The sequence below is a fragment of the Wyeomyia smithii genome, chromosome 3 (assembly GCF_029784165.1).
Source record: "Wyeomyia smithii strain HCP4-BCI-WySm-NY-G18 chromosome 3, ASM2978416v1, whole genome shotgun sequence".
NCBI lineage: Eukaryota > Metazoa > Arthropoda > Insecta > Diptera > Culicidae > Wyeomyia > Wyeomyia smithii.
This window is the reverse complement of record NC_073696.1, coordinates 77,958,494-77,985,950: the sequence shown is the minus strand read 5'-3', so window position 1 is coordinate 77,985,950 and position 27,457 is coordinate 77,958,494. Positions and strand designations below refer to the sequence as shown.

Genomic DNA, 27,457 nt, shown 5'->3' with positions numbered 1-27,457 from the left:
GGGTAAAAAAAAAATAAAAAAAAAAAAATAAGAAATAAAAAAATTATAAAAAAAAATTTAAAAAAAAAGTTAAAATAAAAAAAAATAAATAAAAAAAATAAAAAAATAAAAAATAAAAAAAAATAATAAAATAAAACAAATAAAACAAAATAAAATTAAAAAATATAAAAAAAAGGTTGGTTAATCTGATGATCGGTTTGTGAGGAAGCAGCAGAGTATACCCAATCCAGCGGAAGAGTCCGGTGAGGCTCCCTTGGCACACCTTTCCGTTGTCTCATCGTTTAGCGCCACCCAGGGGGGACTTGGCCCTGTAATCAATGCACTCAATATCTCTCCATCGCCCATCTATTCGCAATTGCCTGTGATACAGTGGACGAAATATCATTATTAGAGATAGTTTGCAGACGTCTTCCAGTTAGGAAGATCGACAGGTAAGTGGTGGGTGTTCACCTGGCTCTCCGTAGTATGTGCTACGGAGAGGGCCGGAAGTTATGATGAGCTTTCCCCCCCATTGAAAATTGTACACTCGATTATCACAAAAACTTATTTTTCAAAAATCTTATATATTCAATGCACGTTGCTTGATTGCTTTTGACATGGTCTTGGAACATTAGACAATTATACATACACAAGCAATATGAATGAATTCGGCAAAATTTAAATTCTAAATTATGGATAAAAATAACAAATTATGAAAGCGAAACAAATAATCAAACATTTTCAACGTATCAAGCAAAAATTGAAATTGCGAACAAACCTAGAAACATGGCAACGCTGGTCAAGAATAATTGCTCTCAAAAAAATAAAATACTTTTCTCTCGCAAGGCAAACTTGATCGCATCAAAGTTCTTTTCAACACCCTTCCCGACGCCCACCGAAAAGCTTACAAATCGCGTCATGCGACCAACAAACATAAACATTACTGCGAAACGCGAGCTTCCATTACTACCACACCATCAACCAATTTTAGAATGGTAGTGGTGCAACCGAAGCCTTTCCCATAGTGTTAGTTGTTGTTTTTATATGCATTCTTCTCGCTCTTGCTAGTCACGTTCCCGTTAACAGCTGCTCGCTCCGTTGTTCGGAAAATGTAGAGCTCAGCTGAAAACGCTATTAACCAGTCACAGAGGCAAACAAACTCCGAAGCTTGAGCTTGATGCTCAGTCTGAAAGGAAAATTCATGTGAAAAGGATCCTCCGCCGTCTCCTTTGTGCATATTTTTAGCCAGCCTATATATTACCAGCAAGGAGTATCTCTCAGCTAGGTAGCAAACATAGCAGTGCAGAGAACTTTGTTATTTTCGTGAATTGTGCAATTTTCATCTGATTTTCTTCGCACTCCCGCCAAGAAAGTCTCAACATAGTGTGCAATTTTTTTTATCGATTGTTTAATTTGGAACATTCAAGAACTGTTGTGAATAATTCCTTTCGGACTCATTGACAAAGTGAACGAAATCAAGCCATATTAGCAACCAACAGTTTTTCTTTTCACAAGTGAAAAAGAAAAACTTATATAAAAGCCAAAAACAGACCCAATCAAGCAAGTTCTAACAGTGTGTGCAAAGTTTTAACCTTCGATTCCAACAATTTGTGAAAATTTTCTACTAACAAACAAGAAGAGAAAACTCATCCCACAGTGTGAAAAACTAGTCTGAACGTGAAGAAAAAAGAGTAATCCTCTCAAATTTACCCTCGCGTCCGCGCAAAGTTCGCTTAAATGAGTGATACAAATCAGAAATGTTTTGGCAAATCTGGTGGATTCTCTATAAAGTTTAATCAGGACTATACGTAAGTAGATATTTGATAAAGCGAGGCTAGAAGAAAATTTTTCATATTTTGTTTCCTTTATTGTTTCCATTCATTGTTTGATGCTACTAAAGTGACCTCATATTTTCAACATAATCACAACTACCTACAGCCGTGTTAGCTTGTGAAGATATACCTACCTACTCGAGGAAATATAAAACGAAATCAAACTCACACATGCACACAATCAAGTTCAACACGAACAGCAGTGGTTTCGTGTGATCCAACGAGCGACTGCAATTATAGCGTTGACTCGTTTTGCCTTATTAAAGGCGAGCGCGATGTTTGTATTATCTATCTATGGGTGGCGATAGTCATGCATTTTAAAATGCTCTAATTCATGGAAATTAAACCAAACATGATTTTTTCGGTCAAAAATTTGTGGTTCGTTTTTTTTTGTAATATAGTGATTTTAACCGTGTCGCTGCTCGTAGTCTCGCAAAATTTAAAGGTGACCTTTAAGTCATCTGGTTAGCCATAGCATTTGAAAAGATTGTGAAATGTTTTTTTTTTCTTATCGTTGAAAAGCATTTCTAGCTTAGCAACAAATTGTGAAATATGTTGCATTTCGTTATGCAATCTGTATCGCAGTATTGAAACGAATTCCGGGGTAAGATGACTTCATCAACCGCATTTTTTCAGTTTAGGTGAAATATACAGCTAGAAAAAAGAAGCCTGAAACTTTCTATCATCATTAGGAATATTTGCTTGGCAATGGCATGTGAATATTCACAGATTTTATTTTATTTATCATTTTTCGCGTATGGTCGGTGACATCAATGGAATTATTATTTTTTTTAACATTACCATTCGTGATGTCAGAGCGCACACATTTAAAATGGCAGAATAAGACTAGCTATTTTAAGAATTGCATGCAGTGAGCTATTCTGTTAAATCACCATTATCAGTAACAATTACAGATTGCAGCATTCTAACCAGTAGTTGTGGCTTAGCATCACAATCAGACATAGTCAGAAGACCAACCCTTTTTGATCAAGTATCCTAAATTATTCAAACATAAGTAATTGGGTGTATATGGCACAATCTTACCTGGCTTACGGTAATATGATTCATTATATTTCGAAAACGCTTCTTTTTTTTCAAATCTGTTCTAGTGTATTGCACTCTATTTTCATTCTGACATATGGAACTAACATTGTTATTAATCACTATTGCATTTTACGAGAAACTCGAAAGCAATGGTTTTTTATGTGGATGTCGAAGTTTACACGTTTTCATTAGACGCACTGTATCGAAAAAACCAATTATTCTATTTTAAACCATTTATATAGAGTATCGAGTAAAATTCCAGAATCAGGTTTCCAAATTTTGTTTTTTTTTTCTGACTTTTATCATGAATCGCAGGTGAAATTGACGCTGAAGTGAGTTTATACGTTGATTTCGGAAATTATGTAGTTGTTCAACGCGGCATATATCCTCCGCGTAAAAATTAACTCAAGTGTATGTTAGGTACTTATGAAACATTTACTGGTAATTCTTTCAAAAGAAAAACAGATGCTAACATCCGATCTAATTCCATATTTTTAGTTTTATGCTGCTTGAAACAGCGTCCAATAATCGATATAGCATGCAACCAATACCAGCATATACGCTTTATGCACTAATGTTGATATACACCATTAGCAAGAGCAGGAAGGGAAGTTGAAACGACAAGACGCGCGTGAAATAATGCGCAGTAGAGGAGTTTACCGTACGATAGCATAGGCAATGGCGAAGTGGGGCACGACGAGTCTTACTGCTGTTGATAAAAAAAACCTTCTAAGCATTGGCTTGCTGTAAACATAGGTCTTTTAAACGAAGAGGGCTCACTAGCCAATTAAAAAAGCTAACAATTTTGAGGCCGTGTTGGTTATGCGTTGATTTGTGGAATAAGCAAGAAAAACGATGTGTGTCTGCTATGGAAGACACTCCACTGACTGGCTGTATTTAGACATCAAACATTCCTTTTTATTAACAGATCCACTTTTCGAGGGAATCGTCATCGCGTTCTCCTTGTCGAACGATGATGTTTGCGTGTGTCCCATTACCGTACTGTGCCTTGCCTATGTAAATGTTTAGCGTCTTCGTCAGCTGAGCAGTGGCCCTTATATACCTACATGACTATATGAAACCTGCGCGATTTTCTTTTGTTTGCCTTAAAAACGGAACTGACAAACAACAGGCCTATCACTAATATCATACCGTTGTACTTTAGATTGCGATTTTCGACATAGCGACAGCGTTTAGGCGTTTTAGGCTCTGCGTAAAATGAAACGTAAATGATACCGTTTCAGTTACCTGATTCGAAATAGCGAAGACAGCCGTAGCTTGGTCACTTGTGTGCATAATGCAAGGTCCGCCACTGTACGAGCGGGGTCAGTGAAAATATGCTAAACAGCAACGCATTACCATACCTACCCACTGCAGTTCCAGTGATTGGCTTTATATACCATTACTGTCATTATGTCGAAAGGTTTTGGATTCCCCCAGGCTGCTTTTACACTAGTAGAGCATGAAGTTTACCTCAGAAAACAATTGAACATTTACGACTGATAAAGATTTTTTCAACAATCAATGGATAGCGTTGTTATCTGAAAACCTCACTCCTGAAGGTTCGAATTATTCGATAACTATGTGTTTCTTCTCCTTTATCTTAGCATGCAATATTGCTGTGTTTTTAGTTTCATGTTTTTACGACTGTAGAAATTGTTTTCTGTTCATAAAAAATCACAGGAGGGTTGTGTGCAAAGCCTCGACCGCAACGTTGAAGTAGAATACTTTTACAAGAAAAATAACACGGCTGCTTGCGTTTTTACTAGTAAATAAACGTTGACTAATCAGATTAATCGAGTTTTGCGCTAAGTTGCCTGTCATGGTTGGGGCTTGACAATTTTTAAATTTTGAGATAATGAAATTTTTTCGGATGTCTTGCTTATGACTGAAGGAAAAGATAATTCAGCACGTTCTGAGACACGGAGATGAAGTAAAATTCATAACTTTTACAAATTTAAAAATGTAAATGAACTCAAGAGAAAACATTAACTCTTCAATCATCAGGTTTTTTTCTCGTCCTGAGTGAAAAGCTTATTTAACATTCAAAACTAGACGGCTCATGTTTTGTCAAAATGAGTCAACTTTTCATTGAATGCATTTACTAGTGCCCTCTATCGCACAGAGACTGCATTTCACTAAAGTGCCTCACTGCATCAGCTGCTATCGATGCTGATACCTGCTGCAACTGCTACGCTTTCCGTAGCCGTGCCACAGTTTTAACCGCGATACGCTGCCATTGGTATCAGCTGTTCCTGCATCAGCTGGCCCAGCTGCTATCGATGCTAAATCCGCTGCAACCAGTGCGCTATCCATTGCTATGCCACAGCTTTGGCCGCTATCCGCTATCGCTGGTATCCACTGCACTGCTACTGCTGCTGTTAAGGGAAGACGACTGCTGTTGTCGCTGTCTAGAACTATTATGAGCAGCTTCGGCTGAAACAGGCTCTTATATAGGCCAAATAGCATGTTTTAAATTGCAAGGTATATGATTCTGTTGACCTTGCTTGGGAAGCAATCATATAACGACCAATCAGAGGTCGAATTTTCCGTTTTTACAAGGCTTGACTATTTTCAATAGCGAATAGTTTGAATAATAAAATTACAATTATCTTCATTTGGGAAGAATCTTAGAAGATTTTCCAATCTATTGCTGCAAGAACGAAGGAAATCCATCGAAAACTAACCGATTTATTAGCATTTGAAATTGGACATATTTTTCACTTTTTTCGGTTTTAGATTGTCATTTCACATCCCTATGTAGCCGAACTTCCTGAGAGAAGTATTCTACTTCAAAACGCCCAAAGAAACTCCCGGTACGCATAATAAGGCTTATGCTATCTATAAAGTCATTAAGGCAAAGGAAGCGAAAAATAGTATACGAGACCGTACGATTGCACTGCGCCACCATTATAGTAGTTAACAAAGTTTAGAAACCATTTTCAAAGAGGAATGGACGAAAAATATAAACAACATGCTTCGAACGGAATCGCCATAAACGTACAGCCAGCAACCGTCGTCGGATGATAAAGCATCATAACAAAGAAATATTGCGGTGTGCGAAAACGTCGATTGGTGTGCGTTAAGACGTTCGCTGTGGGTCGGCAAAGCAAAACACTGTTGGTATCAAATCTACGGATGTAAATTGATTGGATATTTTCGCTCTTCGGTTGGGGTTGACATTGGCATGTCAATTTGCGAAGGGCTTAGGTTTTCTGTAGCATTCGGCAAGAACACAGGTCCTCCTTGCATTTCTCGATGGCAATTATATTGCGTAGGTATTACGTCAGTTGGCATTGAATAACAAACCTTTGTGTTTGTCATGATTGTTTGCCTGTCAACACTATACACACAAACACACGACTCATGTATCGCAGATAGTTTTAACTGTATACTCTCTTCGTGAAAATGAGTAAAATTGAGCGCAGTATTCGTACGACGATTATAAATACACGTATTAATCAGCTGGTCGCAGTTTGTATTAAAATATAAGTCTTAAATATACTCCTCTTCCATACATATGACAATCTGGAAAAAAACTATAATCATGACGATTATTTTCATCAGCTTTGGGATGAATCGTTGTTTTCTGGTTCAAATTATTGCACTTTTCATAACATAACTGAAATTGAATTAGTACCGTTGTTCTGTTACTTCATTTTATTATTTTCAAAGCGCTAATTTACCTCGCACCAGTCATTCCTAATTTTAGAGAAACACTCAACTTTTGCATTCAATAACGTCCTTTTTTTTCGATGTAACGTTTACTCCAACCATCCGTTACCTTGAAGCTAAACTAGCGCTACGTGAGAATATTGGTAAACAAGTAATTTTACTAGTGAACGATAAACTCGATTCGCCACTGGATTGGATGCTTGGGTGTTGTTTAAGTGCTAGTTAAAGATGACATTTTACATTTGGTTTCATTTGGGGCCTATCTGGAATAAAGTAAACTAGGGTACGTGCAACATCTTTTATTATCATTTCATTTTGTTTTGCATTTTATTATTTATTAGCTTCGAAAATCTGTTCAATGAATTAGAAATCTTATCTTTTGATTTAAAATATTCACATGAACGCGTTCAATTTATCGTGAAATGAGGTGGAATTGATTACCTTAAATTCGAAATAAAAAAGATTGATCAAAAGATACTGATTTGACACTACACTACATATTTTCGAAAAATTTTGTTTTACAAATTTAACCGAACAAGTTTAAAAATGCCAAAAATAGGGAAAATTACGTTAAACATATAGAGCTGAGTATAGTTGATTATCTTGAGCTAATTTTTAATTTTTGTCGCGATCCAAAATGTATAGATTTTAACCAGAAGTATCGTTTATTTCGTTCTCAAAGCCTGTGATGTATTTTTAGTGAAATAGTAGGAGGGTGGTATCAAAGACACGACCGCATAGTTGACGTAGGACTACAATAGTTTTATATTTCCCTTTGAGGCTCTATTTGATTTGAGCTCGTTTTACTTTTGGCATGGTTAGATTTTGGCACACATGTGCCAATAACAAGCGATTACGTCTAATCACATTTCTTAGTTTTCTTGATTATTTCATCCAGTTTAAGCTCAACATTCTCCAAAAGAAGGGTATTTTGGTTTTTTATGTTGCCGAAGCAGATGACCGGAATAGGTAAAACGGTTCCTGGAATATGACCGGAACATGTGCCGGTAATATAATGATCATGATCTAAGCAGTACTAAGCCTCTAATTACTCGGGTGGTAATATCAAGTATCTCGGTAGTCAGCCTCAATTCATAAAGCGACACCTCAAAGGACTTGGAACTAAAACTAGTTCATTGATGGAAATATCTATGAAAAAAAGACATTAAAAGAGAACCGTTCATTTTTGGTATGGTTCAATCTTGGCAACAGGAAAATTCTGCCGTGTCGTGTTTGGCAAAATCGAACTGAGTCTGTATTTTGATTTTTTATTTGCAGCACTCTATTTTAGAAGAAAAAATATTCTTTTCACGAAACAAAAAGACAATTCAAACAAACAAATCAAACGGCAATTCGATTGTGTTCCAGTTCGCAAAATGATACCTACGCGTTAACCCAACACACCCCACTGTGCATCGACAGCGGCAATGTAGTCTTCACTTGCCTTGGCTGCACACAAATGAATATCGAGTTCTTCTGCACTGATAGACGACGAGTGACTAGCGCTCTATTCATGCATTGCTTGGTGCAGTCCTGTTGCCTGTGCCAGCATGTTTTCCTTCAAGGCATCAGTTTTAATAATATTCTAACAGCAGAACGTAAAACTGTCTGATAGTGAAGGTGATTACGAACTTTCCGAAAAAACTTCACCTTCAAGACATCAAGTCAGTCTAGGCTCATGGAAGCGACCATTAGTTGACCTATTGGGACGGGGAGATTCTGTCATTTTTTTTGTCACTGCTATACAGGATACCACAGTAGGCAGTTGGTGTCTACTGATGAAGTCTGTGTCAGGCGTGCTCGCATGTGATTGGTACATTGATCGTGAAAATTCGACCTTGAAACTTTTATGAAATTTTCACTGTTTAACAATGAAATGATAATGATAACTGAGGAATCACAAAATTGTCCATCATTTTATCAATCCAACGACATATTGATTATTGTAATCCATCATGTGGTTACATCAGTATCACCGTTTGAAATCTTTCATTCCAACGTTACACCTTGGTTTTAGTTTCCGCAGAATGTATCTAGATATAGTGCGGTTAGACGTAGTCCTACGTCAAATAATCTACATTCACCACGGTTATATCGAGCAATAGCAGATATCCATTAGGGTTTGCAATCCCGGGAACGATTTCCCGGGAATTACCTTTTCCCGGGATTCCCGGGAACAGAAATATTGATTCCCGGGATCCCGGGATTCCCGAGCTCTTCAAAAAATTTCGCAAGATTTAATATAATTTCCCATACAATTTTGCAATAAAACTTAATATACTATCAAAACTAACATCATTAAAGTGTATAGCAGCTTTAAAGTGGGCATTATAAGAAGTAAATATTCATTTGAAATGACGGTCAATATTCACTTGCCGAGTACTAGCAATTTATTTGCTTCGGGTATTTGTCGAAAATATTTGCTGTCTTATTCAGCAAACGCAAAATTAGGTAAATATTTGCTTCGTCCAATGTCGTTCTTGGACAGTTAGTTCACTACTGAGCGAATAGTGATTTCTTTCTTTGTTCATTGATAAAAATTAAACTAAATTGATCAAGAAGATTTGAAACCCGTGAATCAATGCGACCAGAAATAAATAATTTAATAAAAACTCAGTCAGCGTTATTTGGGTCGTGGCCGCGATTTCACACGAAAAATCATCTTTGGGATTAATTACGTTCACATTCAAATGCTTTGAAACTAACTTATTTAGAGTCATATTGAACAGATTATGAATTATTCTATCATTTCCTTCCAGTTTGTCTAGGTCTTTCAAAAAAAATTGGTGATACCAATTCCAAAAGGGTTTGTTATGCCAATGGAAACTAAATTTACTATGCAGTTTATTTTTTGAAAATAATTCGCATCGTGTAATGGCATAGTTAATATATTTGAAAAAATTAGCGAAGTGGCTCTGATGTAAACTTGAATAAGTTTTGTTTTGTAAAACGTTTTTCATGCGAATTGATAATGAAATTGTAAACGATTTTTAGATACTTTTTAGTTTTAAACTTTTTTTGAAATCTCATTTTTGCTAAGAAATTTTACCTATTCCCGGTTCCCGGGAATAGGTAAAATTTCTTAGCAAAAATTTTTTTTCCTATACATTCTTTTAAAGCCTCTATAGAATGTATAAAAAAGAACTGAAAATCGAATTTCGTTAAACGGTAGGGCTAAACAGTTTCGTCTTCTCAAAAAAAAAATCGAGCTTCGGGAAGTAGAGTTTCAAAGCAAAAACATGCACAGGTAATAAATAGTTCATGAAATATAGAAATCGAAACTTTTTTATTGATGCTAAATGTGATTGTCTCGAATTTTCCATGTGATTGTCTCGAATATCTACGGAATAGACTAACGCAAAAAAAAAGGCGACGCGGTATAGATAATAAAATGAGGGAATTTAAAAAGAGGACGGACTACGCTGCACACTTTTTGTAGATATACCGGGTCCAACCTAAAGCTAAACTAGAACAGTTACGAAAAACACTAGCTCGAAGTCACAAACACGTTCTTGAAGCAATGTTGAATTTTCTTCCATTCCGAATTAAGACATGTGCAACCTCAAATCTCCATAACTTCATATAAAAGTGGCGCTGAATTGAATTATTTTGCACTATATGCAATCATATTTTCATTATCGAGCTAGTTTAAATTATGTAAATTAGAAATCTGTGATTGGGACATTTAGTTATATCATATCATATATATAATATTACTAATATGTAACGCAGATTAAGCTGCCAGTTTGATGCAACGAAACACTAGGGAAAATTGTTTAGTAATTAAATAAAAAGAAATGTTGCCAGAAATAACAATAAAACGAGAAACAACCTGCGTCTTATGCAAATGACAAGTCACAATGACCAAAAATTAAGAGTCATGCCGGGTGTCACCATTTTGAAAATACCAAATACTTCTTAGCACTCCGAAAATTTATTTGAGAATCGAATTCTGCTTTGAAAAAGGAAATTGTTTTTGAATTAATTCTGCCTCACTAATCTACTAACTGTTAGGGGTATTCAAACGACTGAAAGCGAATGCTCCAGATCCGGACATAATTACATGTTCAACAGTGCTACAGACATGCATGTATGACGGTGCTTCTCACACAGACAGGAGATCCAGAATCTAGCGCTGTGGAAGGTGCTACCAGTGCAGTCCACCTTTTGCTCTACTGATCCGTGCAATGAAATAAGCGAATGTTGCAGCAAATACCATGCAAACATATTATATTTGAAATCGCGGCGCTGTTCTGCTTGCTGCTGATCGATTCACTTTCGAGTAAATCATCCTCCTGCAACAGTGATTGGATAGACAATGAAGACTAAATTTTCACATGCAAGGTTTTATACGTGAGTACTGAGAGTTATACTCGCTGTGGGTGTATCGTTGAGCAAGCAAAACACCAATAGCAAACTTCTACAAAGTCGAATCGTTTGTATATATAAGTGTCGGCTGTGCTGTGGTAGGAAGATAGTGATTGGTTATTTTGTTTGATTTAGACTGGCACTGACAGTTTCGTCAGAAATTTGGCCTTGTTTTCAGCTGTGATAGGTCGATTCATTTTTCAAAAGCACAATAGTTAGCGTCACAAAATGGCAATTTTTCTCCTTTGGTGGACGCACAGCTAATTTTACAATCGATTGCTGTAATAACGAAAAAAATCCGTTGGAAACTGACTAATTTCTAAGCATTGAAAGTAGACAGTTTTTGTGACACTTTCGATGTTCTCGATTTTTAAATTTACACTCCCACGTTGCCGTAAAACGTAATTCTACGTCAAAAATGTACCTCATCCAGATGGGACTCTGATCCGTAATCTCCCTGATGTGAGCTATCGATGCAGTGATCTTATATTTGTGATGACAAAGAGGAGACAATGAGAGTTTTTTTTCTAAATATATTAAAATTGAGTGTTTCTGCGAAAACTTCTTAATGCTACGAACCATGGGCCTGGAATGCCTAGGGCTGCTTTGAATGCTATGTTCAGGAATCTCCTTCACAAAAAGTTGTAGGTTTTTAGAATGTCGATCATTATTATTTAAAATTGTCAATTTTTAAAGAAAAATATTAGAATGTAGTGAACCAATTGTACTCATATCACTCTCGATTAATTTTGTTGCTATTGCGTCACGTGATCACAGCATCACGTTACGTTTAGTGTTAACCGTAATAGGTTAGAAATTATTAACATTATTATTTCGCTAGAAAAGCTCACCACTTACAGTATGTTAATACAATATAAATTGAATTGATTCAATAGTTAAAATTTACTCTGTACGCAACTCTAAACCTATTGAGTACACGTAATGACGCTCATCATGGATGACAAGACGCCTCACTTATCGTTCATCAGCTGGTCAGTGTACTAAATACAGTAGCATCGATGTGGAAAATTACCATCCAAGCTAGTACAGCTCATACATACATGGAATTAAAAATACGTTCCTAGAACCGAAAGGTTGTTGTTTTCTATTCCATAAAATATTCAAATCAAATCGGTCGTCGATTCCTCAATGAACAGTGCAAAATCAGTACTAATTTGTGTTTACCCCTTCTGGAGTGGACGTAGACGCTCTGAGAAATTATCGAGAAACTGCTCATAATTGACGGTTGAGAAGTGTCGAGGTTCCTAATTGAGGCACTCTGTGTATTTTAAAATGGAGGTGCGGACTTTAGTATGGAATTTTGTTTACTAAATAATTTTCTTGGAATGTTTGTACATTTGGATCCCATGTATATAATTCGGGGATATTTTTTTAACGATTTCATTGTAGAAGGTGCGATATTTGTTCTCCGAAATACACGTTAGTGAGTAATACGTGAAGTGGAGTCGTATCTTTGATACAACCTTTTTTAACAGAAATATATATCTCAAATAATTGTTGAAGTCTGTGAAATACATTTAAACTAATCGATTATCTAACTGAAATATCTGTAAATTTAAAAAAACACAAAACCCGCATCTTCACGTAAGATTACGTGGCTGCAGAACATTGCGTTTGCAATCAGCATATTTTTACACCAGTTATTGAAATGAAACTCAGGGAACTGGTTACATGAGGCAATAATGTTTATAGTTGAGAGATTTCTTTAAAATAAATGTTATTTGTTGCAACGAAAAAGTTTCCGTGAGAAATTAAATTAAATGTAAAAAAAAATTATTCATTGTTAATTTAACCCTGTTTTCAACAGTCTGGTTTGCGTCAGCTGCTGTTGCACCTCGCTGTTGAAATCTTCTCGTGTGAGCGTGATGCAATCGCGCTGCTGTCTGTGGCAGCTATCAGAGTTGTCCTTCAACGTACATTATCATTAGCATCATCGCCGTCGTCATCGTCAGAACTGTCCTCCTCACAGCTGGTCAAACTTGTGCTCTCCCCAGTGAACAGGGTGCAAAGCTAATTCCGCTTGCATCGACCGGTTCGTTCCCATCTTTCGTGCAGTGGAGCTTTTCCTCCCCCGTGGTGGCTCTGGCAGTAGTCCAAAGCTGATCTAAAATACCGTAAAGCGAGGTACATTGATTACCGGGGGTTGTTTACGCAATTAAACACTATGGGCAAAATTCTTATTTTTAGTCGCAATAATATATTAAGATAGATTTTTCTTAGAAAAAATTCCACATAATTTATGGCCAATATTACTCCCTTGAACGGTATTAGACTTATTCGACATGTGGCCTATAGTGTTCACCAGCACGAATACCGTAAATTACACGATGTGAAACGTGAGATACTTACTTTTTCATTCGTAATCAGCGCAGGGAGCCGAAAGTCCCTCACCAAGGGCATCGAATTCTATTAAATTTCGGAAACGAACAGTTTTGAGGTATGATACGTAACTTCCACCGTGGGAGTTCCACGGTTTGCTCAGAATTAGGGATGAGCAATACTGACGAAAGTATCGATACTTTGGTATCGCAATACTTGAATGAACTTCAATACCAAGTATCGAAGTATCGGCTGTAGGAGTATCGATTATCGGCGTTTCGGTAGTATCGGTATCAGACCTACAAATTTTTTTTTCAATCATTTAGAAAGTATCGATACCGGTACTCATTTCTCGCGGTGAGTATCGATGCCAAAATACTCGATGCCGCGACCCCTAGTATCGATACCGTGGGTATCGATGCCAGTATCGCCCATCCCTACTCAGAATGCTGATACCTCCTTCTACCTGTCTGATCGTGTGGGAATTTAACCCACTCAAACTGTCATTGGAAAGTATCAAATTTTTTAAACTTCCACTATTTGAGCATCCTTTTTGCAGCGATAACGTAATCGCTTAGAAAGATTTCCAACCAATCAGCTTTCTCTACAATCACCTGATTAACAGGAAGGGAACAAAGGCAAAGGCGTTGATTGCAAGATGACCCAATTATACAAACAAGAAAACACTTCTTTACTCGTAAATGCAAAAAACGGTAATTATACCCGAATGCATTTTCCGCTGGCTGATAAGGGCAAATTGTTAGTTGCGACCGTTAGCCGTACTTTTCTTCGCTGTACCTACACTATAGTCGTAGAAAACAGCTAGGTTTATGTACCGTGAAAAACCTTAGCACAAAAGTTAGATTATTGTCGCATGACTATATTTCTCTTTCAGTGCCAAATCAAGCCAAATTGTTTACAGCGCACTGACCGACGCGATATAATAAAAACGTATAGGCAAAATGTAGCTTAATTGTGTTTGTGTAAACGTGTAGCCGATCAGCTGTAGAATACAACAAACTTTTCAGTCCGTCCTTTGTTACGGTCTATAGTGTGGAATGTTCCTTTGATATAAAACCCAGGATGGTATGCTGGGGCAAAACAAGCCACTGGAAAAATCCCAAAACAACGCACAAGATGATGATGAAAGTTTATCATTTTTGGTCATCGCGAACTGTGTCCTGTACATAATGATTTTCTCTTCAATACTACTCTACCGCCTGTTTTTGCCCCATTCTGCTCGACGTTACACAATTACTCCTTATCGGTACGAATTGTTTTTTTTTTTTCAATGTTGAATATTCGCAGCAAAATCACGCGACCTGCATGCGACGGCATAGGGCCTGTCTGTAAACAGTCTGTTGATTTGTTTGCTCTGAATTAGTATAATTATAAACATTTGCAAACGTCCGCCTTTCGAGAAGCGCGAAGTGATGCCTCCATTGATAATGTACCTTCTTCCATCGCGAACCCCTTTCCCGCTGACATAATTTCCCAACTTATCAGCTTGTTGGTATAATTTTCGAAACAATAAAGCTTCCTGCTTTCATTTCAGTGGTTGATTGCAATTTCTGACACTATTTTGTATTTTTAGTTTCGAAAGTCAAAACAAGGATTAAGCTGTGCAACAAGAACCCTCTCGAAAACCGTTATCGACGGGTTTAAATCCGGTATTAGCGTCACCCTCTAGATAGGCCCACTCCTGTGTAATCTTGTTTGCTTATCTGTGCTGACCGAGCAGAAGTGCATCGACCGAAAAAATAAGAAATACAATCAAGGTTAATGACCTTGTAATTTTCACCGACTGTTTCGAGAATCTATTTTCGTATGTTTTTGTTTACTGTTCAGAAGAAGTAACGCTGAGTGAGGAAGGAACTACAGCTGCAATTTGCATCAGCTTTTGTCGCTTCGAGCGCGTCATCGAATGTTGAGTTGCACCTGGAGCGAAGAAAAATAATGATAAGATATTGATCAAACAAAGTCTGTTGTACCATTATTGCGATCTTACAAGTCGAAAGCAATATTTTGTCTACTATCGGCATTTGTAAAAGGTTGTTTTTTTTTTCCTCTGTGTGGACTCATCACTGCGAGCAGAGACATTTTGATCTATTGTGATATTGCCCAGGTGTTTTCTGTGCTCCGCACTTCATATTGTTGGCAGTATCATTATTGAAGTGAATGATACGCTTTTTTTATTTATATCTGTGCTTATGTGTGAGAGTTTATCCTTTCATTTCAAGCTTACTGCTCTACTATACCGCCGAGCCTCTTTTCTATCCTACCAATATCGCCAAATTACAATTCCCTGAACTGAGGCTACACCTATCGTTCCTCTCTGGCCAGGTTTATTCTAAGAGGGACTTATTATGTCAAGAGGAAGGAGTCTTATCGAAACCTCGTTCCTAGTGCCAATATCGCCATTTACAATTCCCTGTAGAGAGTAAATATTTCTGAAATCAGTTTTATTATAAGAAGGACTTATTTTGTCAAGAGAAAGGAGTCTTATCGAACCTCGTTCCTCCTACCAACATCGCGTCTCAATCACAATTCTCTGAAGAGGCACTCAATGCTACACCTCTGGTCAGGTTTATTATCAGTAGGACTTATTTTTTTGTCAGAGGAAGGAGTCTTATCGAAACCTCGTTTCTCCTGCCAAGACCGCGTCATAATTACAATTCCCTGAAGAGAACTTATTATACGTTAAGGTTGTTTTAGTTGGCATCCATTATTCCAAACACATTTAATTTATGAATTTTATTTAGAAGTTTTCTACGCCAAACACAGGGAATCGCTTGAAAGTAATCCAAATTAAAATTTACTGATTCATTTTCATTTTTTTTTTTTCTTCACATAACATTTATTTGACACGGCACAAATACAATTTAATGTTTAACGGCGCCAATTATATCTGATGACTTAAAAACTAAAGCAAATTTTTTATCCTCGCTGCCGACTACGAGCTGAAATTAAGTCTAACTTAAAGAGTGCGTCTTGAACTGTCCTACAGATCAGACGTTTTTTCGGTTGCTTGTGGACTGGTCTTTGACTGCCTATAGCTTCAAAGTTTGTGTTTTGTCAGTGTGTCTTTTAAAGACTACCTGAAAGTTATTTCCCATCAGTCTTTCTCAAGACTACCTACTTTTGAATTTAACATTTGTTTTAACTTTTTTCGTATCACCTGAAATGGCTGGACGGAAAAAGAAACCTCGCATCGCTGCGGGGAGGAAAAGAGAGGCATCTCTTTCTGACACATCGAGTGTCTGTAGTGACAATCCTTTTGATATTTTGCCTGAGCAAGAAGCTGGTGAAATGGAAGTTATTAATATTGAAACTATACAAAATATAAAATCTTTAAAAAAGGAGAAAGTTCCACCTATTGTGGTAACTATTTCTTCTGAATTTAATATATTCAAAAAGGAACTTTCAACGTTTGTTTCTAACGTTAAAGTTACCTATCAGATTGGCCGTAGAGGTGAATGCCGCTTATTAGCCGACTCAGTAAAGGGTCGTGATCGTCTTGTTCAGTATTTAACTGACAAGATGTACAAATTTTTTACATACGACACCAAGAACGCCAAGCCGTTCAAGGTTGTCTTGAAAGGTCTCACCAACGATCAAACCGTTGATGAGATCAAACTTACTTTAACAGAATTACTTGGCATAGCCCCTACCCAAGTAATTCTAATGAAACAAAAATCACGAGGCGAAAACAGTCAGAGAGCTGGAATTTCCCTTGTTAATTACTTAATTCATTTTAACCGCAATGAGGTTAACAACTTAAAATTTTTTGAAAAAGCACATGCTTTGTATAATGTGCGTGTAAAGTGGGAAATTTATAGGAAGTATGGGGGAGGTGAAAAGCATATCACCCAATGCCGTACTTGCCAACGTTATGGCCATGGTTCCAAATTCTGTAACATGGACCAAAAATGTCTTAATTGTGGAGACTCTTCTCACAAAAAGGACACATGTCCTGTGAAAGAGAGTAAAAATTTTCGCTGTGCGAATTGTAACGGCAACCATATGTCAAATTTTTATCAATGCCCAGTCCGTTTAGCAATTGTTAAGGCAAGGCAAGGTAAACAAAATTCAACTTCTCAATTAAAACCAACTTCAAAACAAAATTCTCCAAGCGTACCAGTGACGCATAGTTTACCTACTACTTTGCATACCCGTTTAACTTATGCACAGGTTACAGGTAGTTCGAACATTATACCGCCTAGTGTTGGTAGTTCGAAAATGACCGTTAATATGGGTAAGCAAAACACGCTAGAAAATAATTGTACACCTATCACTCCAGCTAATTTTGCTGCCGAAAATATTTTTTCTAATTTCAACTGCCTGGGGCCTATTACGGCAGGTAAACTTTCTTTTTTGCAACAGGCAATGTTCGATCTTATGAACGCCATGTTGCAGGCAAAATCAATGTTTGAAGCCATTCAAATAGGCACAAATTTTACTATTAAAATTGTTTCTAATTTAAAATTTAGCAATGATTTTAAATAAAACAATTAAAATATTAAATTGGAATGCTCGCTCATTGAAGGCCAATGAGAATGAGCTTTTTAACTTTTTAACAGTAAATAATGTGCATATTGCAATTATTACTGAAACATTTTTGAAACCTAACATAAAATTAAAATATGATCCCCCCACGTGGTTCATAGATATGATAGGATTCAGGGTTCCGGCGGTGGAGTTGCAATTGTTATTCATCGCCGAATCAAACATCGTGCTCTTCCCCATCTTGAGACGAAAGTTATTGAAACTTTGGGAATTGAAGTTCAAACTGAACTTGGGATTTTATTTATTGCCGCAGCATATTTACCATTTCAATGCACACGCGAGCTCAAAAATTATTTTAAAGGTGATTTACAAAAACTCACTAGAAATCGTTCGAAATTTTTCATAATCGGCGATTTTAACGCTAAACATCGTTCATGGAATAATTCTCAAAGTAATTCCAATGGCAAAATTTTATTCAATGATTGTTCTTCAGGATACTATTCTATTTTGTCTCCGAATAGTCCTACATGCTTTTCTTCTGTAAGAAACCCTTCAACAATTGATTTGGTGCTGACAGATCAAAGTCATGTATGTAGTGATTTGATCACACATGCTGACTTTGATTCTGACCATCTTCCAATAACTTTTTCTTTATCCCATGAATCAGTTTTAAACCCTATGAGCTCTGTTTTTAATTATAACAAGGCTAATTGGGAAAGATACAAAACTCATATTGAGAGAAATTTCAATAATGAGCTTGATTTGCAAAACGAAGTGAATATTGATTCCGCTTTGGAAGCATTGAAATGTGCAATTGTTGATGCCAGGAATTATTCTGTTCCAAAGGCTCAAATGAAATTTGATTCACCAATAATTGACGAAAATCTTCAACTTCTAATTCGTTTGAAAAATGTCCGCAGACGTCAATATCAACGTTCTCGTGACCCTGTTTTTAAAACTATTTATAAAGAATTACAGAAAGAGATTAAACATAGATTTACTCTTCTGAGAAATCAAAATTTTGAGACTAAAGTTGAAAAATTGAAACCATATTCAAAACCATTTTGGAAGCTGTCGAAGATTCTTAAGAAACCTTCAAAGCCTATTCCAGTTTTAAAAGATGGTGAACGTTTTCTTGTATCCAATGAACAAAAGGCTCAAAGACTTGCTCAGCAGTTTGAGAATGTTCATAACTCAAATTTGAATTTTGTGAGTCCAATTGAAAATGAAGTCACACGTCAATTTGATTTAATTTCTTCCCAGAATTTTTTACCTGCAGAAATAATTGAAACTAACTTGAATGAGATTGAATCAATTATTAAAAATTTCAAAAATATGAAAGCACCTGGTGACGATGGAATCTTTAATATACTAATCAAACATCTCCCTGAGAGCACAATGGAATTTTTAGTGAAAATTTTCAATTGCTGCTTCAAAATTGCATATTTTCCCAAATTATGGAAAAATGCAAAAATTACTCCCATTTTAAAACCGGATAAGAACCCAGCTGAAGTTTCAAGTTATCGACCAATCAGTTTGCTTTCTTCAATAAGTAAACTAAAAGAGAATTATTCTTAACAGAATGATGTCACACATCAACGAAAATTCAATTTTTGCAGATGAACAGTTTGGATTTCGCCATGGGCATTCCACTACTCATCAATTGCTCAGAGTTACTAATATGATACGAGCTAACAAATCTGAAGGTTATTCCACTGGAGCTGCTCTTTTAGACATAGAAAAAGCATTCGACAGTGTTTGGCATAAAGGTTTGATTGCGAAATTGCAAACTTTTATTTTTCCAATTTTCCTAATCAAAATTTTAAAAAATTATCTTACTGATCGAACTCTGCAGGTTGTCTATCAGAATTCAAAATCTGATAGATTTCCTGTCAGAGCAGGTGTACCTCAAGGTTCAGTCTTGGGTCCAGTCCTGTACAGCATATTCACTTCAGATCTTCCTGATTTGCCTCCAGGATGCACAAAGTCATTGTTCTGCGATGACACAAGCATTTCCGTAAAAGGAAAAAGCCTTCGTGTCATATGCAGTCGATTGCAGAAAAGTTTAGATATTTTTTCTTCCTACTTGCAAAAGTGGAAAATCTCTCCCAATGCTTCTAAAACTCAAATGATAATTTTTCCGCATAAGCCTAGGGCTTCTTTCCTCAAGCCAAACAATAATCACGTTGTCAAGATGAATGGGGTTATTTTAAGTTGGTCCGACAAGGTTAAGTACTTGGGACTAATTTATGATAAAAAACTTATTTTCAAAGAGCACATTGAGAGTATACAAGCCAAGTGCATCAAATATACGAGATGTTTATATCCTCTCATTAACAGGAATTCTAAACTTTGTTTAAAGAACAAACTTTTGATTTACAAACAAATTTTTAGACCAGCAATGCTTTATGCTGTACCGATCTGGTCAAGTTGCTGTTCAACAAGGAAGAAAACGCTCCAAAGGATTCAGAATAAAATTCTGAAAATGATTTTGAAGCTTCCTCCTTGGTTTGGTACACTCGAATTACATAGACTTACTGGTGTTGAACCATTAGAAACTATGTCAAACACAATTATTAACAATTTTCGACAAAAATCGTTGCAATCCTCAATTGCTACGATAAGCTCTCTTTATAGCCAATAAGTTAGAAATTAAGTTAGTTGTAAGTTTACTTCCCCTTTTCTGACAAGTAGGTTTAAATCCCTACGAATGATAAGTCCTAATTGCGAAAGCAAACAAATCCTAACAATTAGAATTACAAATTTCTAACAGTGTTGAGAAGTCACCATTTGTGATTGGACACACATACTCATTATTTACTAATATTTATCATAAATACTTAAGCTACTAACAAATCCCCCCTTTAAAAAAAAAAAAAGTCTAACTTAAAACTAGCATGGAATTTCCAATCTGTGTTTTGTTGTTCAATGATCGTCTGATAATCGTCGAATGGCATGTATGGATTCGTACTGCTGAGCCACGATGTCGTGAGTTGGGACAGAGATTTATTTTCATTATTAAGCATGATCTTGCCTGGGGTAACTTTTCAAAGTTTTGCTAGGAATTGTTAAACAATATAAAGACATTTCTGTAAGTAATAGGATGTGTATTACGGGGAAACAATACCACTGCTTGTGTAAAATGCTAATAAGGCCATTCCAAATACTATTTTTTATTTATGTTATATCAGAGATTGTTATTTTGTGTCTTATCAGAGTCAATTTCGTAAAAAAAACCTCAACAAGAGTGTCTCTAGTAATTTTTAAAAATGAAAACTTCTAGTCTTTTGAAAAAATGTCAAGAGATTCCTTTTTTTTTGTGCATATAATATTATTTTCAACATTTTAAATGAGATGTTCCAACATTATTATTGGTATTCAAAATGAAAAAAATGCATTGCAGTAAAGCGAATAAATTTTGAATCTAATGATAGCAGTAAAATTAACTACTTTTCGTTGAAAATTTTATTGTGATGATTTGATTATAAGTTGTTATAACTAACTCAAATTAGTTCTCTGAAATATTCTTGTTTCAACAAAACATCTCATTCGTCTTTAAAAAATGTAAATTCGAAATTCCTCATGTATTCCACATTCGGAACGCGACTTTCTGTTTGTTATACAAAGACTTCGCGGTTAATCAACACGACAATTACGAGACAAGCCCTACGATCCTTCTGATACTAACAATCTCTCCCGAGCCAGGATTCGAACGCACGACGATATGCTTGTTAGACCAGCTTCGTACCTCGGGATCAACTTCGGGATTTAACTTTGACTAAAGCTTAATTCTTCATTCAAGAAATGCTGAAGCATGTGCAACTTGTAACAAGATAATTCAATATCTACTTAGCTTGATTGGTTGCACATATCAATGGTTGCTACTTCGTGATTGATCCGAATCAGTTAAATAAATTACACAGTGAATCAACTAAAGTGAGGCTGAAAGTGACCGACAATTCTCATTGTACAAGTTTTACTGACTCAATACTTTGAAGGATCAGCAACAGTGCCGACCACGTCCTCGAAAACAGGTGGGAAGAAAAAACGGATGTAAGCGTTTCTCTGTAAACCAACATAACATAGAAAAGCTGTTGGGGCCACGCACAAATGTGTGTGGTTTACTTGAAAGAAATACTAGAGTCCTTACATTTTCATTTTTGGAACCGATTTAAACCAACAAACAACAAAAATGTTTTGTCTAGTAAATATCACGTGTATTAAGTTCTATGATTTGACCAACAGTAATGATGCTGTCGGGGCCATGCACAAGTGTGCGTGGTTTGTATCATAGGATATAAGAATTTCTATATATTTACTTGGGTACTTCACAATTATTACTATTATTATTATTGCAAATTATACTTGTAGAGTAAGGCATTCTTCTTCTTTAATTCTACAATTGGATTGGACACATCTTAAATGTTAATTTAACCTATTAACTAACTTTAGATCCATTGATTTTTACTTTAACATTTAACAATTACAAAAACTTCTGATAAGCATCTCTTCTACTTTTCCAAATTATTAGCAATTAGATAGCAATTCTACTAACAACCTGAAAATCGATTTCTTTCGATATTTTTTCAATCTTTCCGAGTGAAATTTCAGAACAACCAATGACTTCAAAAAAAATGCTACTCATCTTGTTTAGAATAAGCCGCTGATTCCTTCTCCAGTTATTCCATGGAGCAGCTGAATCATAACTTATAAATTTAATAAACTACACTGATATTGTTCCAGACAACCAGTTTTTTTGTCATTTAAACATTAGGTTGGACGTTCAAAATTTCCCAATATTGGTATCTCCGGAACCAAGACAACGCTCAACCCTCTAATGCCTAATTAAGTTTTCAGACGCACTTCGGTAGAATCACTATGAATCTTTATAAACATTTTTTAGGAAATCATTGAAGCTTTTTAGAGGTTTGACTGAAGCCCGTCTATAAGCGGCATTGGGCACAAGAGGGTAACAACCGAAAATCAATGTCCGCAGCCATGTCGAAATTCAAGAGGTTTTCTGAGAATCTGCGAAATAATACCCTGTAAGAAGGAGGGTCTCAATTTGAAGGGCACATTTGACTCTAGATATGGAGAAATTTTCAAAACTATGTTATCTTTTATTTTTGAGTAAATTCAATTTGAGAACATGACAAACATTGTAATAATTTTAAATATTTTGCATAAAAAGTACACAGATTTATTTTTTCGGCATTTTCTCTTGAAACTAGAAATAACCAGCTTTAATTTGATTCAAAAAGATCAGAAATCAAGCAACTAGGTCAAAAGTTATGATTTTTTGAAAATAAAATGCATCGAATAAAGCTGTTTTTTATGGTCACCTTATCTCTAGCTGGTCGCTCCAATGACCCAACGAAGAAATACGGGTTTGATTATTTTAGACCGACAAGAATCCATCCCTGCCATTTCAAATACAATTGAAGCACTTACTAGTTCCGAAATAGGGTGACCATAAAAAATGACTATCTAATGTATTTTATTTTCAAAAATTCATAACATGAACTAGTTGCTCGATTTTCGATCTTTTTGAATCGAATTAAAGCTGGTTATTTCTAGTTTTAAAAGAAAATATCGAAAAAATAAATCGGTGTGCTATGTAAAAGCAAAATATAAATATAATATAAATTATTACAATTTTTGTCATGTTTTCAATTTAAGATTACTCAAAAATAAAAAATAGGATATTTTTAAAGGTTGCTTCATATATAGAGTCGAATGTGTTCTTCAAATAGAGACCAAGAGATATATTTTATGTTTACTCCAAAAATAACGATAAGCAAAAAAAGAAGGCATATGATTTGATGGAAAACATTGCAAATAGTTTCTTTCTTGTGCCCTAGAAGTCGTCCAAAGACAGTTTCAATGTGAGAATTGAAATTAAAAAGTTGGAGCGAAAAATGTGTTTTGTAACGAAGCTATAAAATTATGGAACAACTTTTACTTTTATCTATAAAGATTAACTATTTAGATAGGTATTTGATTTCATTGAAAATTGAGTCACACTAATTTTTAACAATTTTTCAATTGGTGCTTTATCATATGTAACAACTTTGTAGAAGAAAGTTGTAAAATATTGCCATCGAGCTCTAGATCCAAATTTCCCCCTAAATTCAATTTGTGGACCATTTTGCACTTTTAGCGAGTAAACCACACATAATACACAAGTACACACGCTAGCAGCACACGCACAACTAACTATACTAGACATGCCCGTACGACGGTTCTTCCCACACGGACGGGACTTCCAAAATCTAGCGCTATGAAAGGTTATCTCCAACAAAGGCTGTCCGCCGGTTTTCTCTGTTAGTCCTTCCACTATGAAAGGCTGCAATCAAATGAGCGGGTGTACAAACACACATTATATTTGAAATCGCCGCCTGATGCGATGCGACTAACTACAGCTCTGTTTGCTGCTGGTCGATGCAGTTTCCAGTATATAATCCACTGGATACAGTGATCGTATAAACAATGAAAAATTTAAATCGTTTGTATACTTCAGTGTCGGTTGTGCTGGAGAAGAAAAGTAGTGATTGTTTGTCCAGTTTGAAGAAACTGAAACTAAGAGTTTTGCCTGTTACTTGGCGATGCCTTCAACGAAATATACGTTTAAGAAGGCTAATCATAACATTCCGCATTGCACACCTTGGTTTACAATCGAAAATGCTACAAAAATGAAGAAAATCAGTTGAAACAACTAAATGTTGGGTTTTTAAAAGTTGACCATTTTCGTGACGTTCTCGAAGTTTTCGGGTTTTCAATTTACACCCCTATGTTGCCGTAAGACGTATTTATACGTCAAAAACAGCTGAAACCATTGATAATAATTTACTGTAGTTCTTGGTCGAAAAGGACTGTTTGTTTTACCGAACCGTGGTTTGAAACGTGTTCACTAGTATGCCAAGGCATATCGACTTAAACCGAGTCCGAGGTCCGATTGAGCTAAAATTTCGCAAAGGAACTCCTTTCCAAAAGACGAAACTTTTGAGCACTACCGCTAAACGTAATTCGAATGTCAATTTTTTTCCTTACATTCGCTTGGCAAAAATTAATGGTAATGTATATCCTGGATGTTTTGAAGCTTAAAGGCTGATGATAGTTTTCTGAATATCCCGTGAGTTTTCGCAAAAATTGAGTTAATCTGACGAGTGGTCTACTATAGAAAAGAGGTCCACTATAGGTTAATCCATCCTTTCTACCAAGATTCTCCACATTGATTTTTTATCACACAGTGAACAATTCGGTCGTGGAAAGTCGGGAAACTTTTTCCTAATAAGAACAATGTCATGGAAATTGCGTTGAATAAAAATCAGGATCAAAAACAAAATCATTATGAACCCTAGATGGTGACTTTCGTTTCCTAAAAAGCTAGATAAAATCGAGTAAAAGGCTTGAATACAACCCACTATTGGCATTTCTGGAACCGACGTTACACCGAGAAATCGAAAATTGATGTGTGAAGCCACTTTGAGATCTAATTGGAGACCTCTGGTTTCTGCAAACCTTTGTAAAACAGATCTGTGACTGTGCCCATGAACTGCTATTATGATATCCATGACGATCCCGATCAGAAAGAAAAAACAAAAATGTAACAGAAGCTGTAAGTTTGTTACGGGAAAAACCTTACAGGCTGTGTTGTCAATTTGATCCCGTTAGGTGTTAAAATAACAGAAATTATAACAGAAATGATTCTACTAGTATCAAACACATATCAAAATTTGTTACTAATGTATCAGCTTTCTAACAAAATAAGCTAGTATATAGAACAGCATAATAACAATCATTGTAAAAAGCAGAAGAAATTATTCGAAAGTCCCAAATATTTCCAGAACCGGTATGATGCGGTACAATTTTCTAGAGTGGAATTTACTAAAAACTTGAAGTAAAACGTTCGGAAGTACTATGTTCTTCTTCTTATAAATAAATGCGAAACTCCGTAACGCAGGTAGTCTCCTTTTTATTAGAGCCGATAATCTTCATCGGTTGTTAGGTCTTTTCGGGGACCAAACATTGACTCTGACCATTATCTCGTCGTTTGTAAGATCCGCGCACGGTTGTCGAACGTGCTGAAATCTCGCACAGAGAGGACGACGCGTTTCAACATTCAGCGGTTGAAAGCTGATGGCGTGGCAGCAGAATACGCCAGAGAGCTGGATCAACGGATCGCAGAACAGCAGGAGGAAAGAGTGGAAGACATAAATGGGCTGTGGAGCAGTATTCACGGCGCCATCGAAACGACTGCGAGAGAGGTGGTAGGTACGACGCGTGGAAGGCAGTCTAACGGCTGGTTCGATGCCGAGTGCCAGAGAGCGACAGATGAGAAGAACCGTGCCAGGAGCCGCATGCTCACTGCGGCTACGCGTCAAAACAGAGAGAGGTACAGGGTGGCAAGAGCTGCTGAAAATAGAACCCACCGTCGGAAGAAGCGCGAGTACGAGGAGCAGGTGCTCGCCAGCGCAGAGGACAGCTATGCTCAAAACGACGTGCGGAGATTCTATAGAACTGTCAACAGAGTCAGAAGCAGGAATTCCCCGGCGCCGGGGCAACCTGCTTACTGATAAACCGACGGTTGCAGCCAGGTGGAAGGAGCACTTTCAGGCGCTATTGAACGGTGAGGTACCGGATGAGCAGAGCAGGAACAGGATGACGATTATGAGTGACGAACAAGCTGTGGAGCCACCAACACAGGAGGAGGTGAAAAAGGCGATTAATGAGCTGAAAAACGGCAAGGCCGCTGGTAAGGACGGTATCCCGGCCGAACTTCTAAAAGCGGGAAGCGAGCGGCTGTACTATGCGGTCCACCAGATAATACTAAGAATCTGGGCGGACGAACAAATGCCGAACGACTGGTTGGAAGGCCTCATATGCCCTATCTATAAGAAGGGCCATCGATTGGGTTGTGGCAACTATCGAGGGATAACGTTGCTCAACTTCGCATATAAAGTACTCTCCCGTATCCTGTTCTTCAGATTGAGACCGCTAGCGGAATCTTTTGTTGGCGAATACCAGGCTGGTTTCCGACAAGGGCGTTCCACGATGGATCAAATTTTCACCCTGCGACAGATCCTCGATAAGTTCCGGGAGTACAACTTATCGACTCACCATCTTTCTGTGGACTTCAGGGCGGCATACGACTCAGTGAAAAGAAACGAGCTGTGGCAGATCATGCTGGAACACGGTTTCCCTGCGAAACTAATAAAGCTGAGTCGTATGACACTGGAGGGATCAAAATCGTGCGTGCGGATAGCTGGCGAGACATCAGCCGCGTTCGTAACGTTGGATGGACTGAAGCAGGGGGATGCGCTCTCCAACCTACTGTTTAACATCGCTCTCGAGGGTGCAGTACGAAGAGCAAACGTCGAAAGAAACGGTACGATCATCACAAAATCTCACATGCTTCTTGGCTTTGCGGACGACGTCGATATCATCGGTATCAACCGTAAGGCCGTGGAGGAGGCCTTCGTACCTTCTAAGAGAGAAGCAGCGAGATTGGGACTTGTCATTAACTCTGCCAAAACGAAGTACATGGTAGCTGGCAGAGAGCGTGGGAGTCCCCGTGGTGTTGGTGCTGAGGTGGAGATAGATGGGGAACGATTTGAAGTGGTTGACGAATTCGTTTATCTTGGTACGCTTGTGACATGTGACAACGATATGGGCCGTGAAGTGAAACAACGAGTTGCAGCTGCGAACAGGGC

The 27,457-nt window shown here is 36.9% G+C and overlaps 1 protein-coding gene across 2 annotated transcripts in view; it reads left to right on the top strand.

The window, feature by feature from the left end:
- Positions 1-1,097: 1,097 nt before the first annotated feature.
- The window catches only part of LOC129727855 (WD repeat domain phosphoinositide-interacting protein 2-like), a 62,135-nt gene continuing 35,775 nt past the window's right edge, over positions 1,098-27,457 (top strand). For both annotated transcript variants that reach the window (XM_055686089.1, XM_055686088.1), the window contains exon 1: positions 1,098-1,787. In XM_055686089.1, coding sequence (XP_055542064.1) covers positions 1,717-1,787 — 71 coding nt within the window. In that variant the 5' untranslated portion in view covers positions 1,098-1,716. The remainder of the gene's footprint in view (positions 1,788-27,457) is intronic.